The following is a 25,396-nucleotide window of genomic DNA, read 5'->3' as shown; positions in this document are numbered from 1 at the left end:
TTAGTTTTTGTCTGGCATAGCACACGTGTCTGTTTTTCTGTTCTTTTTGTTGAGTGTATTTCTAGTGTTTGAAAAGATGCTTTAGTCTTCTGCCCACAGTAAACTAGGCATCTTATACTTGAATAATCTAATCTATATTTGGCAATATGGAATAAAACCTCACCTTTTTCTGAATTAGAGGTGACCTTATATGTGGGTACATTAATAATTTTACAGTGTTATTTTAGAAGTGCTGGATACAACAGAGGAGAAAGATTTTTGAGGGAACTGGGCATCTTGAAAGAGTAAAAAGAACTCAAAAGAAACAAAAGTTTGTAAAGACTAACTTTGTGGGTTTCAGAATTTTGCCAGCACCTTTTTATTTACTTTGGCAAAGGAGTTGGGCAATATTTTAATTGGATTTTGATTTAAGATGGTAGCGTCACTGTATTGGATCTACAGTTCTTCTATAGTGTAAGCAAATTCCATTCCTGTTATTGTTTTTTTAAAAAGAAACGGTAAAGTAAGAAAAGGAATGTATAGTTTTCTGCATGCAGAAACTACTCTTTTTAAAGTAGATGTCTTAGTGAAGGATCTTGGAAAGAGATAATAGAAAAGTATATCTTAAAAAAAATGAAAAATATATCTTTTTAGGAGGAACTCAAATGTTAAATAAAAGAAATAGTGAGTAGCTTTAAGAAAGAGAACTTTACTGTTTTGCAAGAGAAAATTCCAGGTTTCCCTTAGAATGGTAGCCATGTATAGATTGGAATTAACATTGATAGTTTTCTTAGTTCCTGAATTATGCTGTAAACATGGACTACTTTCTAGGGCCCTAGCTACTAAAGATAGGAGATATGGGGGGTCTAGAAAGTGGGGGTGACTTGACTTAGGTGATCGTATTGGGAAAGCATTAATTCTGAGGAAACGGATGATAGGAAGGAGGAGGTGCCCCTTGGAGACTTGGTAGTGAAGGGAAAGAAAGAAGCAGCTGCATATAGGGGTCCAGAGGAAATGAGAGGAAAATAAAAAAAGACAAATTCTGTTCTCGCCACTACCACAAAAAGTACCATTTATTAAAAAATCTACACTTCATTATAGCCCCAGAGGAGGGTGCTGTTGAACGGAGAGAAACCTAATAAGCCAACTTATCTCCTTTCTTCCCCCATCACAAGATAGCTTACTGTATTGTTGCTTCTAAAAAACACAGTGCAGATACTTTTCAGTAAAAAAAGAAGCCAACATCCATACAGAGTTACTATAAGAAAGCAGAAAACGAAAACCAATTCTTCTAAACACACTCACTACACAGAGAATGAAAGGAAAAATAAAAAGAAAGAAAAGAAAGGCACAAAAAAGGAAAACTAAGATAAAAGTCAAAGTGTTAGTTGCTCAGTTGTGTCCAGCTGTTTGCGATGCTGTGGAATGTAGCCCTCCAGGTTCCTCTGTCCATGGAATTTTCCAGGCAAGAGTACTGGAGTGGCTAGCCTTTCCCGTCTCCAGCGGATCTTTCCAACCCAAGGATCAAACTGAGGTCTCCCGCATTGCAGGTAGATTCTTACTGTTTGAACCACCAGGGGAGCCAAGACACAATACTCAAATATAAATAACTTACGTTACACAAGCAATTGCATTATGAAAGAGCACCATGAATCGGACACTTTCAAAACTCACAGTTGAAATGGACAATGAATAGGAAGATGTATGAAATAGGAGCTGACTGAACTCTGGAAAGGAAATCAACAAAAAAAGACAAAAATCATATTTCAGAAATGAAAAGTAAATTACAAGGTACCCAAGGTAAGATAGATATTACCAAAAGTTCAGTAAGAGATATAAAGACGAGAAATGAAAAAATTCATGAAAGTGCAATTGAAATAAGATAGATAAAAGGATCAGAGAGAAAGAGAGACGATCCAATATATTAAGATCGAGAAATTGAACTAGAAAAATAAATGGGAAGTGAAGAGAAATAATATTTAAAATTATAATAAAACAAACTTTTCTAAGATAAAAGGAGACTTGAATTTCCATCTTGAAAGGGCCCCCATGTGCCTGGGAGAACTGATTGATCTAGAACTCTTAGCTATAGCCTATATATTAGTATTAGACTTTAAAATAAAAGAAAAAGACCACCTGAGCCTTCAAGCCCCCCAAAAAATAGTTTTATTTTTTAAATCAGTTAAAAATGAGAGTAATTAAAATAGAAAATCAGTTTGACATCACACCTTTAACAACATACATAGCAAGAAAATGATGGATATTTTCAAGAAATTCAAAATGAGTAATTTGTTGTGGGATTGAATAAGTGAAAAGCTCAAAATCCATAGTGATACCGAAGATTATTTGGGAATTGCACTTTGAGTGACTTTTTAAAAAATGCTGCAGTTATTAAGAACATTTTCAAGGGTATTCCCTGACGGTTAGGACTCAGTGCTTTCACTGCAGGGGTCAGAGGTGTGGTATGATCCCTGGTGGGGGAACTAAGATCCTGAAAGCTGTGCAGCCAGGCAAAAAAAAGAAAAAGAAAATTTTCAAACCTATCATTGGTCGATGCATGCTGAAGTGTTTAGATGGGATCTCTCATGATATCTGCAACTTTAAAATGGTTCAGAAAAAATAAAATGAGGAAAAAAAAGTTGAATTTTTTTGCAACAGCTACCTGTCATTTTTGAAAATGTTAAAATGAATTGCTAATATTAGATTTCTAATATTTTTATATCTTTTATATTGATTGAGAGACATTTTATGAGTAAAATGAATTCCATTTTATATGTCATTACTTTGTATTTTTAGAAGAATTTTTCATATTTCTATTTACTTTTAGAATTACTTCAGTGATCTCATCTACACTAATTTTTTCCCCCAGCATATGTTTATTGAAACTTCTGGTGCCTTAATCAAGGCAATAGCACCAAACTCTACTGAGTAGTCATTGTATTCTTTCCTATCACAGACATAAAAAAAAAAAAAAACCCACAAATGTTCCAGTTTCACTTAGAAATATCCTTAATGTGGAAGGAAAATTTTTAAATGAATTATTTATCTTTTTATTGTTGAGTTATAATATAGTTTTGATACAAATATTTTTTCAGATGTATCAGTTCAGTTCAGTCGCTCAGTTGTGTCCGACTGTTTGTGACCCCATGGACCACAGCACCCCAGGCCTCTCTGTCCATCACCAACTCCTGGAGTTTACCCAGACTCATGTCCATTGAGTTGGTGATGCCATCCAACCATCTCATCCTCTGTCATCCCCTTCTCCTTCTGCCTTCCATCTTTCCCAACATCAGGGTCTTTTCAAATGAGTCAGTTCTTCACATCAGGTCCAAAGTAATGGAGTTTCAGCTTCAGCATCAGTCCTTCAAAGAACACTCAGGACTGATCTCCTTTAGGATGGACTGGTTGGATCTCCTTGAAGTCCAACGGACTCTCAAGAGTTTTCTCCAGTACCACAGTTCAAAAGCATCAATTCTTCGGTGATCAGCTTTCTTTATAGTCCAACTCTCACATTCATACATGACTATTAGAAAAACCAGAGCCTTGACTAGATGGACCTTAGTTGATAAAGTAATGTCTCTGCTTTTTAATATCCTGTCTAGGTTGGTCATAACTTTCCCCCAAGGAGTAAGCATCTTTTAATTTCATGGCTGCAGTCATCATCTGCAGTGGTTTTGGAGCCCCCCAAAATAAAGCCAGTCACTGTTTCCATTGTTTCCCCATCTATTTGCCATGAAATGATGGGACCGGATGCCATGATCTTAGTTTTCTGAAAGTTGAGGTTCAAGCCAACTTTTTCACTCTCCTGTTTCACTTTCATCAAGAAGCTTTTTAGTTCCTCTTCACTTTCTGCCATAAGGGTGGTGTCATCTGCATATCTGAGGTTATTGATATTTCTCCCAGCAATCTTGATTCCAGCTTGTGCTTCTTCCAGCCCAGCGTTCCTCATGATGTACTCTGCATAGAAGTTAAATAAGCAGGGTGACAATATACAACCTTGACGTACTCCTTTTCGTATTTGGAACCAATCTGTTGTTCCATGTCCAGTTCTAACTGTTGCTTCCTGACCTGCATACAGGTTTCTCAAGAGGCAGGTCAGGTGGTCTGTTATTCCCAGATGTATGATTTGCAAAAATTTTCCTCCATTCTTTGGGTTTTTCACTTTCTTGGCAGTGTATTGAAGCACAAAAATTTTAAATTGGATATTATTTAATCTATTTTCCTTTTGTTGCTTGGATATGTTTTGTATACCTAAAAATATAGGTAGAGCTTTAAAAGGTGGTACATTGTGAAATGTTTAAAAATAATGTGGGTTATTTTTGGTCAATGAATATTTATTTTATTTTTAATTGTATATTGTATTAATTTGTGGGGGCTCCCATAACAAAGTACCACAGACTGAGTGACTTCAGCAACAGAAATATATTTCCTCACAATTCTGGAAGCTGGAAGTCCAAGATCAAGGTGTTGACAGGATTGTGTTCTTATAAAGCCTCTCTTGTTTATTTATAGATGGTTAAATCTTCCCCTGGTATCTTCATGAGGTCTTTGTCTTTATCTGTGTCCACCTCCAGAACTTTTTTCATCTTTTAATACTGGAATTCTACCCATTAAATAGTAATTCCCCCCTCTCCCCTCTTTTGCTCCTAGAAACCACCCTTCTATTTTCTGTCTCTATAAAGCAATATTTTAAGACATTTTTTTTCATCAATAGTGAGAGTCTTCAAAGTTCCTCCAATTAATTATTTTTATGCTAATCTGCAAGTATATATAAACTTTTACCTAAGAGGTCTTTTAAACTCTTATGTACAAAATTTTGTCCTTATTTGTATATTTGCCTTTTTATTGGGAGAGATTCCAGATTTCTCATCATCAGATTTCTTAACTAGAGATTTATACTAGTCTTGTTTATTTTTCAAGGTAATTCAAGGTTTCAGTTTTTAAATTTAAGTTGATAAGGCGATGTTTACTTTACAGGAATAAAAGGTAATTGAAAGCTTAAATGTGTTTTGGTCTTACTGTTTTGAAATCTAATGTTTATTTGCCATTTTGTAAATGTTGATAGTTTTTTAAGAACATTTTTTTGTAGTTTTCTTCATTTGGGGAGATTTTATTCTTACTCTGCACTTTACTCTTTTATACCATCAGGTAAATTAAAAGATGCTTACTCCTTGGAAGGAAAGTTATGACCAACTTAGATAGCATATTAAAAAGCAGAGACATTACTTTGCCAACCAAGGTCCGTCTAGTGAAGGCTATGGTTTTTCCCGTGGTCATGTATGGATGTGAGAGTTGGACTATGAAGAAAGCTGATCGCCTAAGAATTGATGCTTTTGAACTGTGGTGCTGGAGAAGACTCTTGAGAGTCCCTCAGACTGCAAGGAGATTCAACCAGTCCATTCTAGAGGAGATCAATCCTGGGTGTTCATTGGAGGGACTGATGCTAAAGCTGAAACTGCAATACTTTGGCCACCTCATGCGACGAGTTGACTCACTGGAAAAGAGTCTGATACTAGGGGGGATTGGAGGTGGGAGGAGACGGGGACGACAGAGAATGAGATGGCTGGATGGCATCACTGACTCGATGGACATGAGTTTGAGTGAACTCCGGGAGTTGGTGATGGACAGGGAGGCCTGGCGTGCTGTGATTCATGGGGTCGTGGAGAGTCGGACACGATTGAGCGACTGAACTGAACTGAACTGAATGTTGTGTCAATTCTGCATCTCATTGAAATATAAGTGTTAAAATATTTTCCATATAGAATAACCTCTCGGAGAGTTATTATTGTCTTTATTTTATTCATATATTCATTCAGCAAACGTTTATTGAGTCTTCATTATTTGATAAACAGTGGCTATACAAAGAAGAATAAGACATGGTTTTTGTCTTCAAGGTGGTAAGAGAAAAGCACTTAAGTAGATCTAAATAAATTACTGTATTTGAAAGAAGAGTAAACAAAAAGGGAGTTTTGGTTGGTCCAAATAGGAAACAGAGTGGAGAAAATCAGAGTCATGGGAATACAAGGCCCACTGGCAGGGGACCAGTAGATGGGCATGGCTGAAACTGTTGATTCGGATGTAGAGGAGGGGTTGCTGAAGATGAGGCTTGAATAGTTGGAGCCAGATTTTGAAGACCATTAAAAGCATATGCAGTGAACATGGAGTTCTTAAACATTTTTAAGTGTCAGAGTGAAAGACAGGATGAGCCTATTATGTGATGTTAACTAGTCTTATTAAATAGTAATTTTATGCAATCTGAATATGTATGGTTGTATCATTTAAAAATTAACCTTATTTTTCATAGATTATTGACAAATACTGCTTATATTACAGTCTCAGATATATGTATTTTTAATATAGTTCATATTTGATATGTTTAAGATAGCATATTAAAAAGCAGAGACATTACTTTGCCAACCAAGGTCCGTCTAGTCAAGGTTATGGTTTTTCCCGTGGTCATGTATGGATGTGAGAGTTGGACTGTGAAGAAAGCTGATCGCTGAAGAATTGATGCTTTTGAGCTGTGATGCTGGAGAACTCTTGAGAGTCCCTTGGACTGCAAGGAGATCCAACCAGTCCATTCTAGAGGAGATCAATCCTGGGTGTTCATTGGAAGGACTGATGCTAAAACTGAAACTCCAATACTTTGGCCACTTCATGCGACGAGTCGACTCACTGGAAAAGACTCTGATGCTGGGAGGGATTGAGGGCGGGAGGAGACGGGGACGACAGAGAATGAGATGGCTGGATGGCATCACCAACTCGATGGACTTGAGTTTGAGTGAACTCCGGGAGTTGGTGATGGACAGGGAGGCCTGGCGTGCTGTGATTCATGGGGTCGCAAAGAGTCGGACACAACTGAGTGACTGAACTGAACTGAACTGAAGTATTTGCCATATTTACAAAAATATACTTTAGCTTTGTGTTTTTTAATTTCTTTTTTCCAGCTATAAGAAAGACCAGATGGTTGAGGAACTAATGGAACCTCTGAAATACGCTGAACAACTTCCTGTAGCTCAGATAATACACCAGGTTTGCTTTCCATTTTATTCTTTTGAAAGAAACAAGATTTTTAATCTCTGAAAAGTAATTGCTTTTGTAGATTTTTCAGAATCAATGTGCTATAGTTGAAAGGCATTCCAGGCCGTCTAGCCGTATTTAGACTCCACCTCTTACAGTTGGAAATCTCATTCAAAGGGCAATATTAAAAGGCTACTTTCTGTTTAACAGTAGAGTTCTTGCTTATATAAAATACAGGGTAGAATCAGAATTATCTTTTGTGCATTACTTAACAACAAGACTTAATTTCAGAGAACTTTCATTTGAACCATTATATATGGTACTCGTTAATGACAAAGAAAATGCTGAGAAAATATCATTTGGTATAATTTTTTTGAGTAGCTAAAATGAGAAAGAAATCTTTCCCTACTTGATCCACCCCACCCCATTATCAACTCTTGTAAAGCGTAATTCTAAATGTCATGTGGGTAATTTTTTCATTTCCAATTATAATGATTGTATCATCTCTTCTACATTACTGTAATCTTAGAAAAGGCAGTGTGGTAAGTTTTTAAACTTAGATTTTGTACTGTAATTCTGACAGCATATAAAGTCCGCCCTGCTGGGCCAGAATCTAAGTAGTGGTTTGTTGATGAGAATTATGGTGTATAGACCTACCATATTTATCAGAGGCTATAGATTATAGGAAATATTAAAAGCCCTTAAACGTCAGAATTTGTCAGAATTTTCACAAATGTTAATTACTATTATGAGTCTTTCCATATGTCTTTGCCAATCAAAAGAATTTTTATTTAGCAGATACAGGTTGATTATAAGTACCACGTTGAGCTTATTAAAAGAAACAGGCTTTTACTTTAAAATGTTGGTTATATAGATCTTTTTATGGATGTTAAAATTGAATATTAAAATAATATGAGAAATTACAAAAAGTGGTCTAAAATTTGTCCAGAGTCTATCTGTGGTTGGTAATCAGGTCCAGTTATATGTCAGGAATTCCCTGGTGTTGTCAGAGCTTAAATGACCTAACAGCCTGCAAATGTCACATTTAAAATTCTGTCTTCATGCCTGACTCTCAGCATAAATGAATTAAACAGCAGAGCAGGCAGCAAGTCAATATGTTCTTAACAGTAAGAGTGAGCAATGAAACAGTTTGTGGATTGTTCAAAATAGGTAAATAGAATCTGCCCACAACACTTCACCTAGAATAAAATCTAAAACAGGAAACAAGAGTTAACCTTTAAGATGGTCGACCAGATGAAATGTCAGTCATATTTTTATAGCTTGAATGAACCAGTAAACTGCTGTTATATACACTGTGTGAATTCAAAGATGAAAAACTTTTACCCTGGTCAAAATTTTTATGATGATATTCTTGGCATTATAAGAAGCTATATTAATTTTAACACTGAATTATAAACATTATAATGAAATTTTTATAGTACCTGAATGTATAAAATTTTTATTTTAAGATTCATGATAGGGATTTCTTTTTCTTTATATTGAATAAAATTAATTTTGTTTTCAAGGGGTAATCAGGAAAGATCATTTTTCCTCTTATTTCCCTTTATTGACAATACTACACGTTTGAAACTCTTACAGTTGTCTATCTAGTGATCTTTAAGAAACACATGAGTTATGTTGCCAGGAGTTCACTTATAAGTGAATTGTCTGAAAACCATTTTTTTCCCCTAAGAGAATAGTAATGTATGTAATAATTAGGTGCAGCCAATCCCATAAAACTTCAAAATATGTAATATATCAGTATTATAGTGTTATTGAAGTATATATTTAACCTCCACCTATAATAGTGTGTTTTTGTACTGTAAGTAACTGTTTTTCTTCTCATCTTGAGTCATGCTTTACCTATTTCTGTTTTGGAGTGTGTGTCATTCTTATTTGAAATAATGTTATTTATTCAATATCTTATCCTCTGTGTGCTCAGTCACTTCAGTTGTGTCTGACTCTTTGCAACCCCATGGACTGTAGCCCACAGGCTCCTCTGTCCATGGGATTCTTCAGGCAAGATTACTGGAGTAGATTGCAGTTTCCTCCTGCAGGGCATATTCCTGAACCAGGGGCCAAACCCATGTCTCTCGAGTCTCTTATGTCTCCTGCCTTGGTAGGTGGGTTGTTTTTTACCACTAGTGCCACCATATCTTCTATCTGATCGTCTTTCTGGATGTCCTTGATTTCTTGATATTTTTTTCAGCATCTTCTCTTGTGCCATGTTTGCATATGTCTGAATGGATGGAGATATGTGTGTGTGTGTGTGTGTGTACACGCGCGCAGTGGTATAGTGAGAGCCAGAGCATCTCTTTTCCCTACCACCCAGGCATCAGAAGCCAGGGCAAGTTTAGAAAATGAGAGAGGACGAGCCAGGCACAGGGATTAACATGAAGAGCAACTCGAGAAATAACAGAGAGTGAGAGAGAGGAATGTGTTTCAGTCATCTGAGTAATTAATTTCTTGTTTATATTACTTAAACTGTATGTTACAATGAGGAGATAGGCAAGATTTCAGTATTGCCATTTTTTACTGCCAAGTTATTTACCTTTTTTTAAGTGTCCTAGCAAACATGACTGCACATCTAGGAAATCCAAGACATTCAAGTTATAAGCAGTAGAAGTAAGAAGAGAATCTGGGGAGATAGTCAGATATAAGATGAATAAAACTGGTGCTTCTTTATATTTGCAATAATTACACAAAATGGAAATGGGAAAAATGTTCTTTCACAATGCAAGGCACTATAAAATACTTAGGAAGTACATTTGGCAAGTAAACTATAGAACTTACAGCATAAGAATCATGGAAGCATATCATGTTTCATAAATAGAAAGTTACACCAAATATTTGACGGGGCAGGGAACTTAATATCATAAAGTATAATTCTCCCAAAATAGCAGTTCTAATTAGAATAGAAGCAAGTTTTTTTTTTTTTAATGTTAGAAAAAAAATGACCACATAATTCATGTGGAAGAACAAATATCTAATAATAGACAAAGAAGGTATATATAAGAAAACATAGCCTCTTGAATCATATAAATATGTATGGACAAAGGAATAGATAAATGGATTAATGGAATAAAATGAAAGGGTGAATTTCAAACATTCTTATAATTCACAATAAGAAATACTTTTTGCATACATTGATGTATGTACGTGTTAAAAATTAGAAGTAAAAGTTTTATGAAACATTTACCCTCATTACATGTGATGCACATTATTTTATTTTTCTGTTTTTTTTTCAGTGTCAAATAAAACTTAACTAAATTGATTTCAAAAGCAAACAGTCCTGATCTGTGGCTTGAGAAAACACTGAATAGAGAATTCAAAGAAAAAACTTTATTTGATCATTAAATATATGATTAAGATTTTATGTATTTCAATAGGAAAACAGCTTAATTTCAATTTCATACTATGTAATACAAAATAAATTTTGTATGAAGACTTGAAGTAAAATAAGATTTTAGAAGAAAGTTTCGGCAACTGCATTTTTAATCTAAAGTAGGACAGAACTTCTTAATGAACACACAAATGCAGGAGATATGTTTGGCTCCATAAATTTTAATATTTTATATATCAAAAGATACCACAACATTAAAACACTAAGGTTAGAATCAAAATAAGATCTTTGCAAAGAAGACGATAGTGAATTGGTTAATATCAAAAATACAAGCAGAATTCTTGAAAGTTTATAAAAGACAAAACAACTCAATAGAAAAAAAAGACAAAAGAGATAAAAAGCAGATCAGAGAAAAGCAAACAGAAATGGCTAGTGAGTGAAAAGAAAGCCTAAAACTCATTAAGGAAGTACACATTACAAATTAAGTAAAATTATTGTATGCCCATCAAATTGGCAGAAATTAAAATCACACACTGGAAAACAGTCTGGCAGTTTCTCAAAAGGTTAAATGTAGATCTACCATATGACCCAATGATTCCAGCCTACATATGTAAAAACATGTATCCACACAAAAACCTGTACATGAATGATCATAGCAATATTATTTATAATAGCCAATAATTGGAAACATCACAGTGTTGATCAACTAATGGACAAATAAAATATATCCATACAGTGGGCCATTTTTCAGTGATTAAAGGGAAATGAAGTACTGATACCTGTACTACATGGGTGATCCTTGAAAACAGTGTGTTAAGTAAAAGTCTATCCTAAAAGACCACACATTATATGGTTCTGTTTGTGTGAAATGTCTAGAATAGGCAGATCTATTGTGGGTTGTCTAGAACTGGGATGAGCTGGGGGAATGAGGAATGACTTCTAAATGGTTATAGGGATTCTTTTTTTTTTTTTTTGAAGTGGTAAAAATGTCCTAAACTTAGTAGTAAGCATTGCAATTGTTGTTCAGTCTCTAAGTTATGTCCAGTTCTTTGCGACCCCGTGGACTGCAACATGCCTGGCTTTGCTGTCCTTCACCATCTCCCAGAGTTTGCTCAAACATCCATCCATCCATCCAACCATCTCATCCTCTGTCATCCCCTTCTCTTCTTGCTCTCAATCTTTCCTAGCATCAGGGTCTATTCCAATGAGTCAGCTCTTTGTATCAGGTGGCCAAAGTATTGGAGCTTCAGCTTCAGCATCTGATGAATGTTCAGGGCTGATTTCCTTCAGGATTGACTGCTTTGATCTCGTTGCAGTCCAAGGGACTCTCAAGAGTCTTCTCCAGCACCGCAGTTTGAAAGCATTGATTCTTCGGTGCTCAGCCTTCTTTATGGTCCACCTCTCACATCCGTATGTGACTATGGAAAAACCATAGCTTTGACTATACAGACCTTTGTCGGCAAAAATGTATCTCTATTTTCTATTACGCTGTCTAGGTTTGTCATAGCTTTTCTTCCAAGGAGGAAGCATCTTTTAATTTCATAGCTGCAGTCACTGTCTGCACAAATTTTGTGGCCCAAGAAGATAAAAATCTGCCACTGTTTCCATTGTTTCCCCATGTATTTGCCATGAAGTGATGGAACCAAATGCCATGATCTTAGTTTTTTGAATGTGGAGTTTTAAGCCAGCTTTTTTACTCTCCTCTTTTCACCTTCATCAAGAGGCTCTTTAGTTCTTCATTACTTTCTGCCATTAGAGTGGTATCATTATATATCTGAGGTTGTTATTTCTCCCAGCAATCTTGATTCCATCTTGTGATTTATCCAGCCTGGCATTTCACATGATGTACTCTGCATAGAAGTTAAATAATCAGGGTGACAGTATACAGCATTGATGTACTCCTGTCCCGATTTTGAACCAACTTGTTGTTCCATATCCAGTTCTGTTGCTTCTTGACCTGCATACAGATTTCTCAGGAGGCCGGTAAGGTGGTCTGGTATTCATTCCCATCTCTTGAAGAATTTCCCACAGTTTGGTGTGATCTGCACAGTCAAACCTTTAGCCTAGAAGCAGATGTTTTTCTGGAATTCTCTTTTTTTCTATGATCCAACAGGTGTTGGCAATTTGACCTCTGGTTCCTTTGCCTTTTCTAAATCCAGCTTGTACATCTGGAAGTTTTTGGTTCATGAACTGTTGAAGCCTAGCTGGAAGGATTTTGAGCATTACCGTGCTGGCATGTGAAATGAGCGCAGTTGTATGGTAGTTTAAACATTCTTTGGCATTGCAGAGCTCTGTGAATATACCAAAACCATTGCATCTCAGTGGAGTGATATTTGCAGCAGTCTTGCTTTTGGCCACTACAGATTGGAAATGATGTGAATGCCCCTCAGCATAGTTGGTTTATAGTGTGGATGATTTTCAGAAGTCACAGTCAGTAGAGCAAATATGTGTTTTCTATATTTTCTGATAATTGGATTTATTTTTTTATCAACTAACCTCTTATCCCTCCTCTTCTTTCAGCCTAATGGTAGAAAATTTAGTCACTCTCACCTAGAGTTTTCTTCCTTTTCCGCTCCTTCCAGGTATGATGGAATCACAGCTTAGGTAGTAGTGGGTAGTGACATGGCTTCATAGTACTGGGAGATTCAAGGTGTTCCTTCCCTGAGATATAGTGTTACATCGTATAGGTTTGGATTGGTATCTGTCTTTTCTGATAGCTGCCGAGTCAGCCGTGTGCACAGTACACCTGTTAATGCTTTACGTATCGTCTCTCCACGTTGCTGTATAGCTCTGGCAGCATTAGAGGAAGAGAACAGAGTAGATGATGAGAAAGACCGGCTCCTCATTTGTTGTCATTCCTTTCTATTCCTTTCCTCTGTTCTCTATCCTCTTTTGACTTCCTCACTTCTTTTTGCCCCTTTCCCCCATTTTCCTCTATTTCGTTCTTGTGAACTGAAGTTATTTGAATTCTTCCCAAATGTTGTTGAGTGTTGTTAGTATTTTCATTGGAAATTGAAGTAAGTGTAGTGTCTGATACATAGTAGACACTGGACATAGTAGACACTGGATAAGGATGTCTTTGACATGCTGACTAAGTGAAGAGTTTTCTAAAGGTCACAAAAAAAGTTTGCTGCAGACTATTTATGACACTTGGGTTCCTTTCATGACCAACAGTGGTAGTATTTACTTAATGTTTCTGAGTAGGTAGGCAAATTGTAGGTTTCATTATATTAACAATTCAGACAATCTAGTGGTCTTGCAACAACAGCAAGAAAACCATAAGTTGCATGGGATAGTGTGAATTGCAAATACTGATGAAAGGAGCATTATTTTATGTGAAAATACAACTAATCCTCTTAAAGACTTATAAAGTTAGGACATAAAATATTATGAAAAATAGAAAAACATACAAAAGAAAGTGGTTTGGTTAACCTTGCATGCTTATGTTGATAATTTTTCTTTTAGGGAGATTATTTTTTCTTTTAATCTGTTTGCTAGGAAGACTGGTACAGAACTATCTCACTGAGACACGTATGGAGAGATGTGGATGATTTTCCCATATAAGTAATTTTACATTTATTTCAGAGATGTTAATTTTAAAATTAAACCACTTTAAAAAGTAGCTTAAATTTACTATTAAGATTTGAAATATGTGACTGACTATACTATGGTACTTTTGTGGCAAGTTGGTATTTTTTGTTCTTTGTGAAAAGAATTGCATACAGATGGGTTAGAAAACGTTTTTCTTTCTTTCCTTTTTTTAATTGGTAGGTTCGTGTTACTTTAATTTGGAAACATAAAAATTGATTAGCACCATGTAGAGTTTGTTGAATTATAAAATAGTGACAACTAGGGATTAAAAAAAAACAGACACAAATTTTTGAAAAATTAATATGTAGTTATGAGTAGTATAAGGTGGAATCAAGATTGCCGGAAGAAATATTAGTGACCTCAGATATGCAGATGACACCAGCATTATGGCAGAAAGCAAAGAGGAACTAAAGAGCCTCTTGATGAAAGTGAAAGAGGAGAGTGAAAAAGTTTCTTAAAGCTCAACATTCAGAAAACTAAGATTGTGGCATCCAGTGCCATCACTTCATGGCAAATAGATGGGGAAACAATGGAAAAAGTAAAAGTTTTATTTTCTTGTGCTCCAAAATCACTGCAGATGGTTGACCGCAGCCATGAAATTAAAAGACGCTTTCTCCTTGGAAGGAAAGCTCTGACCAACCTAGACAGCATATTAAAAAGCAGAGACATTACATTGCCAACAAAGGTCCGTCTAGTCAAAGCTGTGGTTTTTCTGTAGTCATGTATGAATGTAAGAGTTGGATAAAGAAAGCTGAGCGCCGAAGAATTGATGCTTTTGAACTGTCGTGTTGGAGAAGACTCTTGAGAGTCCCTTGGACAACAAGGAGATCAAACCAGTCAAACCTAAAGGAAACCAGTCCTGGATATTCATTGGAAGGACTGATGGTGAAGCTGAAGCTCCCATACTTTGGCCGCCCGATGCAAAGAACTGACTCATTGGAAAAGACCCTGATGCTGGGCAATATTGAAGGCAGGAGGAGAAGGGGATGACAGAGGATGAGATGGTTGGATGGCATCACTGACTTGATGGACATGAGTTTGAACAAACTCCAGGAGTTAGTAATGGACAGGGAAGCCTTGCATGCTGCAGTCCATGGGGTCGCAAAGAGTTGGACACGACTGAGCGACTGAACTGAACTCAACTAGGAGTAGTATATCAATCTCAAACACAATTGTTAGTAATCTTCCTTTTTTAAAAAAGTGATATATTTTAGAAATGTACTGGAAAAATGAAAAGATCAGTAATGAATGTATAATTTATCATAACACTTTTTCTTTAGTATCATCTAGTTAAGTTTGTGTTTTATTTTTTGAAATTTATGTCAAGAATCAATTTTAGTTAGCTCTGCCAGATATTAAAATATTTAGGCTTTTACTATTTAGATATACAAAGTGGTACTGATACAACAAGGTAGGTAAGTCCTAAGTGCAAAATAGATCGGGGCAGAGTAGATAATATAAATCACTTAGCTAGCCTAGAAACCCCACTATGCATTTGGATTATATAAATGATAAAGATGATACCACAAATTAGTGAGAAAATAAAGGATTATTCAGTAAATGATGCTGGGACAGTTAAGTCTTTGGGAGGGGCAGCAGAGACTAGATTCTTGATTTATAACTTGTGGAAAAAGTAGATGCTAATTGGGTTATAGATCAGTGCAAAAAATGGGAACTGTCAGAACTACATATTGGTAAATATTTATTGGTAAGGAATTTCTAAGTGAAAATCATGGCAAAAACTTTAAGGAAAATCAATATATTTGACTTTGTAAAAATGTAAAATTTATGTACATCAAAACAAAAAAAGGCAAATATCAAAGTGGAAAATTATTTTCCTCACAGAATTGACATCTTTATATATAAAGAGCTTTAACAAAGAGATAGCAAACCTAACACTCCAGTGGAAAAGGAGCAAAGACCTTCATACCGACAGCCCTCATACATACAGACAGACCTGAAATAAAAATAACTAATAAGCTGATGAAAACATTAATATTCATTAATGATCTAAGAATTATTCATTTCAACCTTAAAAATTAAAAAAAAAATTTTCCCATTTAAAAATATCTCTTACGTTAGCAAAAATATCTCTTACGTTAGCAAAAATATGATAAGTAGTAATACTCAGTAACAACAAAGCACATAAACTGTTGGAGAGGAGTGTAAATTGGTAGGGACAGTAAGGTAATTTTTACCAAAATTTATAAATTATGTTTATGAGCTATTTAAACAAGGCTGATTGAACACATGTCTATTCTCCTTCCTGAAAAACCCTACTCAAATGACAGTAAAGATATAAAAATATATAAATACCATAAAACAAAGAAAATGGATGAGTAGAAAATAGCAGATGAAAGGCACCAAAATTGAAAGAAGGAAAGAAAATTAGTTGAATAAATGGTAATCAGCTTAGTGGAGTGGACAAGCTACACCCTAATTTCCATCATGAGGGAGATCTCTGAGAACAAGCCATTTGTGTTGGAGAACCTGGGAAAGCAGGCACCAGACACCTCAAAGGTTGTGTGCAAAGAGGAACTCCCTGTGCCCTTCTCCTGTTTAATTTGCAAAACACTGCTGTCAGGCTTATATTCTATCAGATAGAAGACTGGAGAATTCCTCCCTGAAGATACTAGCCTAATAGAAAAAAAAAATGGTGTATTGTGACATTTGCAGGACCCCAGTTTAATAGCCCAGTCCCAGCCTGCTCACCTCACTGGTAAGCCCCGTGGTTGGTAAGTGCTGTTAATGCATAAAGTCTTACAATCAGTGTTTTATTTCCTCGCTCTTGAGATACAACCAAGGTTCATTAAACTTTTGGGGAATTCTTTATTATGGAAGACAAAGCTCGAAATAAGCACGTGGAAAAAGGGAACTTAGCAAATATAGACCAAGCCAGGAATAGGAGAAAACAGTACTAACAGCAGCTACTACTGCCACCACCATTTCAGAAAGCAGTGAGAAGGTATTTTATTTAGGAAGCAGGGTACTGTACACAAAAAGGAATACGCAGAAAACAAGGAAGAGCCCTTAGAAATTAAAACTATACGACTAGAAATAAAAATTTCGCTAGAAAATTTTGAACTCAAAGTTGAGGAATCTCTTAAGAGATGGAACAAAAAAGAGAAGGAAAATCAGAGATAAAGGATAAGAAAATTCGTGGAATACACTGTAGACAGTTCTATATGAGTCTCATCACATTTCTGTGTATCTTACGAGCAGAAGCACTGACAGGCTCTTTAAAAATTATTTATTTTTATTTATTTGTTTGTGGCTGTGCTGGGTCTTCCTTGATGCACATGGGCTTTCTGTAGTTGCAGCGAGTGGGGGCTACTCTTTGTTGCGATGCACAGTCTTCTCATTGTGGTGGCTTCTCTTGTTGTGGAGCACAGGAGTAGCTGTGGTGCGTGGGCTCAGTAGTTGCAGCCCGTGGGCTCTAGAGCAAGGACTCGGGGGTTGTGGTGCATGCACTTAATTGCTCCATGGCTTACAGAATCTTCCCAAACCAGGGATTGAACCTGTGTTCCTGTTCCCTGCATTGGCAGGTGGATTCTTAACCACTAGACCACCAGGGAAGTCCCACACTGACAAGCTTTTACTCTGGATTATTTTGGCAAAGATGTTTGTATAGCGAACAGTATTGGAAGATAGAGATAGTGACTCCTTTAGATTTAGGTTAGGTTAGATTTAGGTTTGCTATCACAAAGATGACGTCTCTCTCTCTCGGGCAAAGATTGGACAGTTTTGTTGCAGCTTGTTATAAAAGACTTGGGGTTTCCTAGGTTGGGGATTCGTTGTCTGTTACATAAACCTACTGTGTGCATAGTAATTACCAAGGTCTGCCACTGCATTGTCCCCATGGGACTTGGGGACAAAAAGAACTGGCATACATGTGAAGCTCATGTAGCTTATAAGTAATAAAGTACTTTGTCTCTGATTTAGGAGTCCCATGTCTTCTGCCAGTAACCATGAAACTGTTCCAGGCCAGCTTGTTATCTTGGAAGCAGGGTAAAATTTCAGAACCTTCACAGTTTCAGACAATGATTTGTGAGGTCCAACATATGACTAATGAAAAGTATTGGAAAAAGAAGACAGAAAGAACTAATAAAGGGGAAGCTATATTAAAGAAATAATGCAAGAATATGTTTCCAGAACTCAGGGTTTTGCTAAGAAACGAATAGACCCCATCCATGGAGTGTCAGTTTGAAATTTTAAAACAATAAAAAATAAAAAATAAAAAGAAGGCCCTGAAAACTTCCAGAATGAAAAAGAAAAAAGAGGCCACGATCAAAAGAATAAATGTCTTTTGACCACAATCAGAAGAATTAGAGTCAGGAGAATTGGAAATGTCGTAATGTCACCGTTATTTTTTTGTTATAAAGCTCATGTTGCTCATTAGTTTCTAAAACAGTGTTCAGGCAGTGCTTTACTGCTGCTGCTAAGTCCCTTCAGTTGTGTCCGACTCTGTCCGACCCCATAGACAGCAGCCCACCAGGCTCCCCCATTCCTGGGGTTCTCCAGGCAAGAACACTGGAGTGGCTTGCCATTTCCTTCCCCATGCATGAAAGTGAAAAGTGAAAGTGAAGTTGCTCAGTCGTATCTGACTCTTAGCGACCCCATGGACTGCAGCCTACCAGGCTCCTTTGTCCATGGGATTTTCCAGGCAAGAGTACTGGAGTGGGGTGCCATTGCCTTCTCCGAGTCTTTACAAGATATAAAATTTTACTAAAGATAAAAATTAAATGAATAAAAGTCAATGAAACCATGTTATTACTTTGAAAAGACAGATAAATTTGGTAACACAGACTAAGATAATAAAAGAAAAAATTATTAAAATCAAGAATGACGAGGGGCCATCACTAGAACCCCTTTAGAAATCAAAAGAATTATAAGTAAAGGTTATAAAGACCTTTTTCCAACACATTTTAGATAACTTAGATGAAATGGACAAGATCCTAGAATAATTCAAATACTAAAACTGGATGAAAAATAAGTTGAAAAGCTAAATAGATTTTCAAGTTAGGCAATTGAATTTATAAATTAAAATTTTACCACAAAGAAAAGTATGGACTCTAATGGCATAGCTGGTGAATTCTGTCAAACATTTACGTAAAAAATGCTATACAGTCTCAGAAAATTGAGGAGGAGAAAACACTTCCTAACTTATTTTATGAGGTTAGTGTTGCTATTGTTCAGTTGCTAAGTCATATCCAACTCTTTGTGACCCATGGACTGCAACATGACAGGCTTCCCTGTACTTCATCATCTCCCAGAGTTTGCTCAAATTCATGTCCATTGAGTTGGTGACATGGTTTAACCATTTCATCCTCTGCCATCTTCTTATCCTTTTGCCTTCAGTCTTTCCCAGCATCAGGGTTTTTTTCATTAAATCAACTCTTGGCATCAGGTGGTGCAGTCCAAGGGACTCTCAAGATTCCAGCACCACAATTTGAAAGCATCAATGAGGTTAGTGTACCCTGATACCAAATACATCACAAGAGAAGAAAATCACAGATCAATATCTCTCATGAAGGTAGACACAAAATCATAACAATGTTGGCACAGGAACAAGAGACAACTTGTATACAATCAAATATCTAGTCTGACAAAGCCAAGATTTGAACCTGGACATTTTAGCACTGCAGGCTTTCGTAGCGGTGAGTACACTGTGCTGTGAAAGCAGAAAAGATATGGTGTGAACTCTGTAAGTACGAAAACCTCCAGTGAGTCTGTTCTTGGTCCTGATGATTATTGTCCTCACTTGTGAAATTAAATTTATCTTGCTGTCTCAGCTTGTTTCTATATTAAACAAGCATAAATATGCATGATTTGAACATCTTGATTAGACATCTTTTAGTAGATACTTTCCTGGAATTTAAGATATGTGAGAGATTTATTCTGGGAATCAACATCATGAAACAATTTTATGTTTATTAATTCAAGATCCTTTACTAAGGCAAAGGCTATGTGTAAACAAAGGCACAAACCTGTGTGTTGTTTAAGAAACTTTAACTTTCTCATATTTTGTCTTGACAGAGATATATTATCCACTGTTTTCCCCACTGTGTTCTTATCCATATTCCAGGCTTTCCCTGGATCCCACTGTTTCAGTTATAAGGCTTCTTATAAATCCTTTAATATTTTAATAAGATTAGTAGATTGCAAAATCTATATTTTTTAATGCATCTCTGCAGGGTACATAATGATGATATAGTGTAACCCATTTTCTCTCATTCAGACAAGCTACCCAAAAGATTACTATAGAGCTATATATATCCATTGAAGATTCAGTTTACTGGGAAGAAATGCTGCAGTGTGTCCTAATAGGCCTTGGCTTATAGCATGGAAGGCTGTTTTGCAAAATTTTGTTTCATCTGTGCTTTATTGTTTCTTTTAAATCCTAGAGGTAATTTTTTTTTTCCTAGTGCAACCAATCCATATAGTTTCCTGGTATGTCCATTGTTGTGCTTTGTGGGGTACTCTTGGCATTTGAGTGAGACTGTTCTTTCATTGTACAAGACTGGACTGTACATCACAGGGTTGTTGGCATCCCTGGTCCTTCCAAACACTGGTTGCCATGAGTACTTCTCACTCATTGTGATAGCAAACAATGTACTCGCCTTTTCTGAACTCCTCCCATCCCATGGAGGGCAATACTGCCTCATGTTGAGTACCACTGCAGGTAACTATTTGCAGCGTTTGCCAATAAAACCTTTTATCTGTGTGCTCTAGTCTCTTAATCTTATAATGTAATATTTAAAAATATGTATAATTGAGAACCTCTTCTCACTTTTCTGCATTCTCAGATGTTGTCTTAGATGCTGCAGTTCTAGCTTCTGTCATTATGTGACATGTATTTGGACAGTTTTTTAGTTCTTCTGTCCTTGTTTGTGATGGCTCTTCATCTTGTTTTACTCTAGCTATTTTGGCATGTTTATGTTTTTCTATTCTAGTAATGCCTGCCTCATTATAGCTAAACTTTACTAAAGGTTGACTGAAAAGTCTGTCAAGTAGAAAACTTGACAATTTCTCTTTTAAATTGTTCCTATTGAATTATCAATACCTGGAAACTCATCAAAAGACAGCATCCATAGAACCCTCCCTGCCTAGGGACTGACTGAGATTGTTTTAAATTCTTCCAGAGCTTTCCCTAATTGTAGACTTTAAAACTGAAGTCCAGTGAAAAATAACATACTGCTTATTTATTTTCAAATTATAAGACAAGTAATGAAAATTATACTGCTTGAAGGTCATGTGTTACTCCTTTAATGTCACCTGGGATATGATTTTACATACATATAAATTAATATCAGATTTCATATTATAACTTATGAGACCTGCTTCCCAAAATGTCACTTTTCAAGGCATACATGAAACTGTAAAGCTATTTGAAAATAGTAATCAATATTTCAATACTGATATTTCATTAACTTTATGTAAGTTTGAAAAATTCTTTCTACCTACAAATTTGTTATATATTCCTGATATATTAAATTTCTATATTAGGAATGAAAAGTTTAAGCCTCATTAGTCTGTTAAGTATTCCAGAATAAAAATGAACAGATACCAGTTTTTACCAAAATTGAAAAGATTTTAAAAATGAGAATAGTTGGTCTTGGTGAAGAGTCAGTGAGATGAGCGTGCTCTTATATTGCTGATGGGAATGTAAGTTAATACAGCCTTTTTGAAAAGTAGTTTGTTAGTGTGTGTGTATTTATAACCAATAATAGTAATTCCACTCCACCTCTAGGATTTTATTCAGAAGAATTAAAATAAAGCAGAAAGATTTATGTTTAAAACTGTAAAGTTCATTAGCATTTCTTAGGTCATAGCATAATGCAATAAGGTGGACTGGGATTGAATCCAGTCTCCACCGTTTAATAGCTATCTAGTCTTGGACACATTTACTTTCACACATTGAAGAAGGAAATGGCAACCCACTCCAGTGTTCTTGCCTGGAGAATCCCAGGGACGGGGGAGCCTGGTGCGCTGCTGTCTATGGGGTCACACAGAGTCGGACACGACTGAAGTGACTTAGCAGCAGTAGCAGCAGCAGTCTTGGACAAGTCTCTTAATCTTTCTTTTGCAAGTTATGCATTGGAAATATGATGATGATGATGCCAGTGACAATAACAGAAGCAACATTGAAGATATTGACAGCTTCATCTGGGTTAAATGCTGCTGAATAAATCAAATTAGGCTCCTTACCAATTTTCAATTGCAGATGTTCCAAATATTTGCTATAATCTCTATGCCTCTTCCCCACTTCTGTCTGCTTTCCTGTTCAGCTTATGACTTAGCCTCCTGTCTTGAGAAAATTAGATGAAAACACCTTCAGTGTACCTTCCCGTACTTTCAGACTTATTTGTATTGTTACAAGTCTTTATCCTTTTTGTCCATCTGAAAGAAAGAAGTGTGTGAATTATATCAGAGAAAACCTTGCTAACATCGCTCCATCTATCATGCCTTTCTCTCTTTTCTTTTCACTTTGCATTCCTGATTTAGATGTTTTTAGTCCTTAAAAAAAGTCATCCTCAATCCTGCTGTAACCAAACTCAACAGTAGAGAAACAAACAATGTGTTTTAAAAGTGAGCAAAGGACTTGAATAGACATCAGTCAATAGGGAAATGCACACCAGAACTACAGTGAGATAAACTCTTTATACCCATTATGATGGCTATTCTCAAAAAGCCAGAAAAGGATGAGTGCCAGAGAGGATGTGGGGAAGTTGGAATCCTTGTATACTGTTAGTAGAGATGTAAAATGATACAGCCACCATAGAAAACAGTACAGTGGTTCCTCAAAAAAAAAAAAAAGCAATTATTATATTATCCAGCAATTCTACCTGTGACTACAAACCCCAGAGAATTAAAAGCAGGGATTTGAACAGATTTTGTAACCCAGTGTCTATAGCAGCAGTGTTTATAATAGCCAAAAGGTAGAAACAACCCAAATGTCCATTGACAAATAAATGGATAAACAAAATATGTCATATACATAAAATGGTGTATTAATTAGCCTTAAAAAGGTAGGAAATTCTGAAACGTACTGAACCTAGAAGATTTTATACAAGTGAAACGTTAAACACAGATGTACAAATACTATATGATTCCATTTACATGAGGTACCAGGAATGGTCGCAGAATACCAAGAATAGGCACAGAATGATTTCTCGGAGCTGAGGGGGGAGGGGCTGTGGAATTATTGTTTAATGGGTATAGAGTTTCAGTTTGGGAGGATGAAAAAGTTCTGGAGATGGATGGTGGTGATGGTTGCACAATAGTGTGAATGTACTTCATGCCACTGAATTCTCTTCCTAAAAATGGTTAAAATGGCAAATTTTGTGTATATTTTACCATGATAAAAAAAATCAACTGCCACTGTTTATTTCTTCGCTGCCTTATTTTTTCCTCAATCTACTTTATTCTAGTTTGTACTCTAGCAAATGCTCTGCAACTGTTCTTGCAAAATGTACTAAAATGTCCTAATTTTCACATCATCCTAATTAAAAAAAAAAACTTATTTGTGATATTTAGCTCTCTGAAACCTTTTTTCTTTGCTTTTGGATCAAGCATCACTGTGTACTGGTTTTCCCTCCATTTCTCTGATCACTTCCTTTTAAAAATCTTTTGCTGTTGTTTTCCTAGACATATCTCTAGGATTCTGTCCCTATTACAAATTCCTGCTGGACCCCCACTTCCTACTGTTCGGTGTACCATAATGGTTTTCAAATATCGCTTATATGCAAGTAATCCCCAAATATCTTTGTCTTCTTCTTGAGTTACAAAACAGCATCTTATTGCCTGTAAGATAGCTCCTCCTAGATCTCCAACACATTGTCTAAAACTGAATTCACCCCTTTCTTAAATGGTTCTTCTATTAGGTTTTATATCTTAATGCCACTGTATTCACAATAATATTGGCTCAGACTCTTGGGCTTTTTTTTTCTGTCTCTTCTCCCTTCATCTCTCCCTTCATCCCTCCCTCCTCTCCTTCCCTTTCTTATTCTCTTACCCTCACAGTATTCATATATAATTAGTTTTTAGTTGCTGTTTGTTCTGTCCCTTAAATGTGTCTCAAGTCCATCTACTCCTTTCCATATTCATGGGGCACCTGCAAACCGGTGTAAAACATCATGTTTCACAGTTAATTGTAATCATCGTCATCAGAAAATAATAATTATCGTTGAAAAAGTTATCTTTCCCATTTTATGCATAGATTAAACTGAGGTTCAAAATGGTTTAATAACTTGCCTAAGATCTTTCATCTTGTAAGTGGCAAAGCCAGAATTTGGATATAGGTCTGTTTGACCTTAAAATCCTTCATCTTAAATATAGTTATAGTTCCTCTGGCCAACCTTGTGAGTTCTTATAAAGGAACTCTGTCTCCAGGAAATGTAACGAATAAGGTATCAACAGATGTAATTCATGTTTTGTTTAGTTAGGACCGTATTTTGAAAGAACTGAATGTCAACAGAGTTCATTAAGTATTCAGCACATGAGTATCCATTTATTTAGAAACTGGCCTAAAGAGTCACCCTCCTTATAATTCTGTTCCTGCTTTCCTTCTCCATCCCAGTTGTCCAAATGACAACTTTAGATAACGTAGAGATCTGAGGGGATGTGGGTCATGAGTGGTAGGAGAATGCACTTAAGATTAACTTTACTCATGTAAAACTGTACCTATAGTTGACTCATGAGAACAGTTTCTTCTATGTTATCACCTAATCTGAGGATGTATATTTAGTTCAGAAAGTTCAGCAACATTAAGGATTTTATAGACTTTTGTGAGCTACCCTGATAATGTAACAACCATTTATAAAGTGATTTTCAAAAACATCTTCCATAAAGGTGATGGTATAAAGGACATTTGTGATAGAGTTTATTTCCTGTTTGCCCTGTACTAATTCTTTCTCTCTTCTTCACCACTGAAGGCAGCCTGATAGATAGTGGTTTATTCAAAGTTGTTAAGAAAAATGAGTGTCAGTGATCTTGAATGATCTCCATCTTGCTTGAGTGGACCTTGAATACTTGAGAATTAACTATACACAACTAAATTAAACAATCAGCAATTAAATCAAGTAGACAAATACACATTTCTTTCACAAGTAAGTAATTTAGAGTTCATCACATTTAGAAAATAAACATCCCTAATGAATGTTAGTCATTTGACCCTTTGTATTGTTTTGAATATTAAGATCTTGGTAGTAATTAACCTTACTCCCTTTGCATTACAGCTTTATTATCTTAGTTACTAAGACAAAAGGCTTTCAGAAGAGTTTTTGATCCTTCATAGAAAATATATTATAATTTTCTCTTTTAGAATATTTTGTATGAATAGTAAAGACTTATTCAATGTGTTTTATAATGGGTTTTTATTTTATTATATTAACAGATACTGTGAGATAATCATAATGGCAGCTTTCAATGTCTTAAAATTCATTGTAATTTTGTAAGTGTGCC

The 25,396-nt window shown here is 35.8% G+C and overlaps 1 protein-coding gene across 4 annotated transcripts in view; it reads left to right on the top strand.

Moving 5' to 3' along the window:
* Window positions 1–25,396, top strand: part of PIGK (phosphatidylinositol glycan anchor biosynthesis class K) — a 142,045-nt gene that overhangs the window by 81,392 nt on the left and 35,257 nt on the right. For 2 of the 4 annotated variants that reach the window (XM_055401653.2, XM_088835397.1), the window contains exon 10: window positions 6,927–7,011. In XM_055401653.2, coding sequence (XP_055257628.2) covers window positions 6,927–7,011 — 85 coding nt within the window. Of the gene's footprint in view, window positions 1–5,127; window positions 6,367–6,926; window positions 7,012–8,941; window positions 13,413–25,396 lie in introns of those variants that run through there. The other 2 variants (XM_088835396.1, XM_088835398.1) reach the window with 2 other exon arrangements.

Source organism: Moschus berezovskii, chromosome 4, assembly GCF_049115385.1.
Source record: "Moschus berezovskii isolate FMDL1 chromosome 4, NW_MosBer_1.0, whole genome shotgun sequence".
Lineage (NCBI taxonomy): Eukaryota > Metazoa > Chordata > Mammalia > Artiodactyla > Moschidae > Moschus > Moschus berezovskii.
The sequence above is the reverse complement of the archived record's forward strand: the minus strand, read 5'-3'. Positions and strand labels throughout refer to the sequence as shown.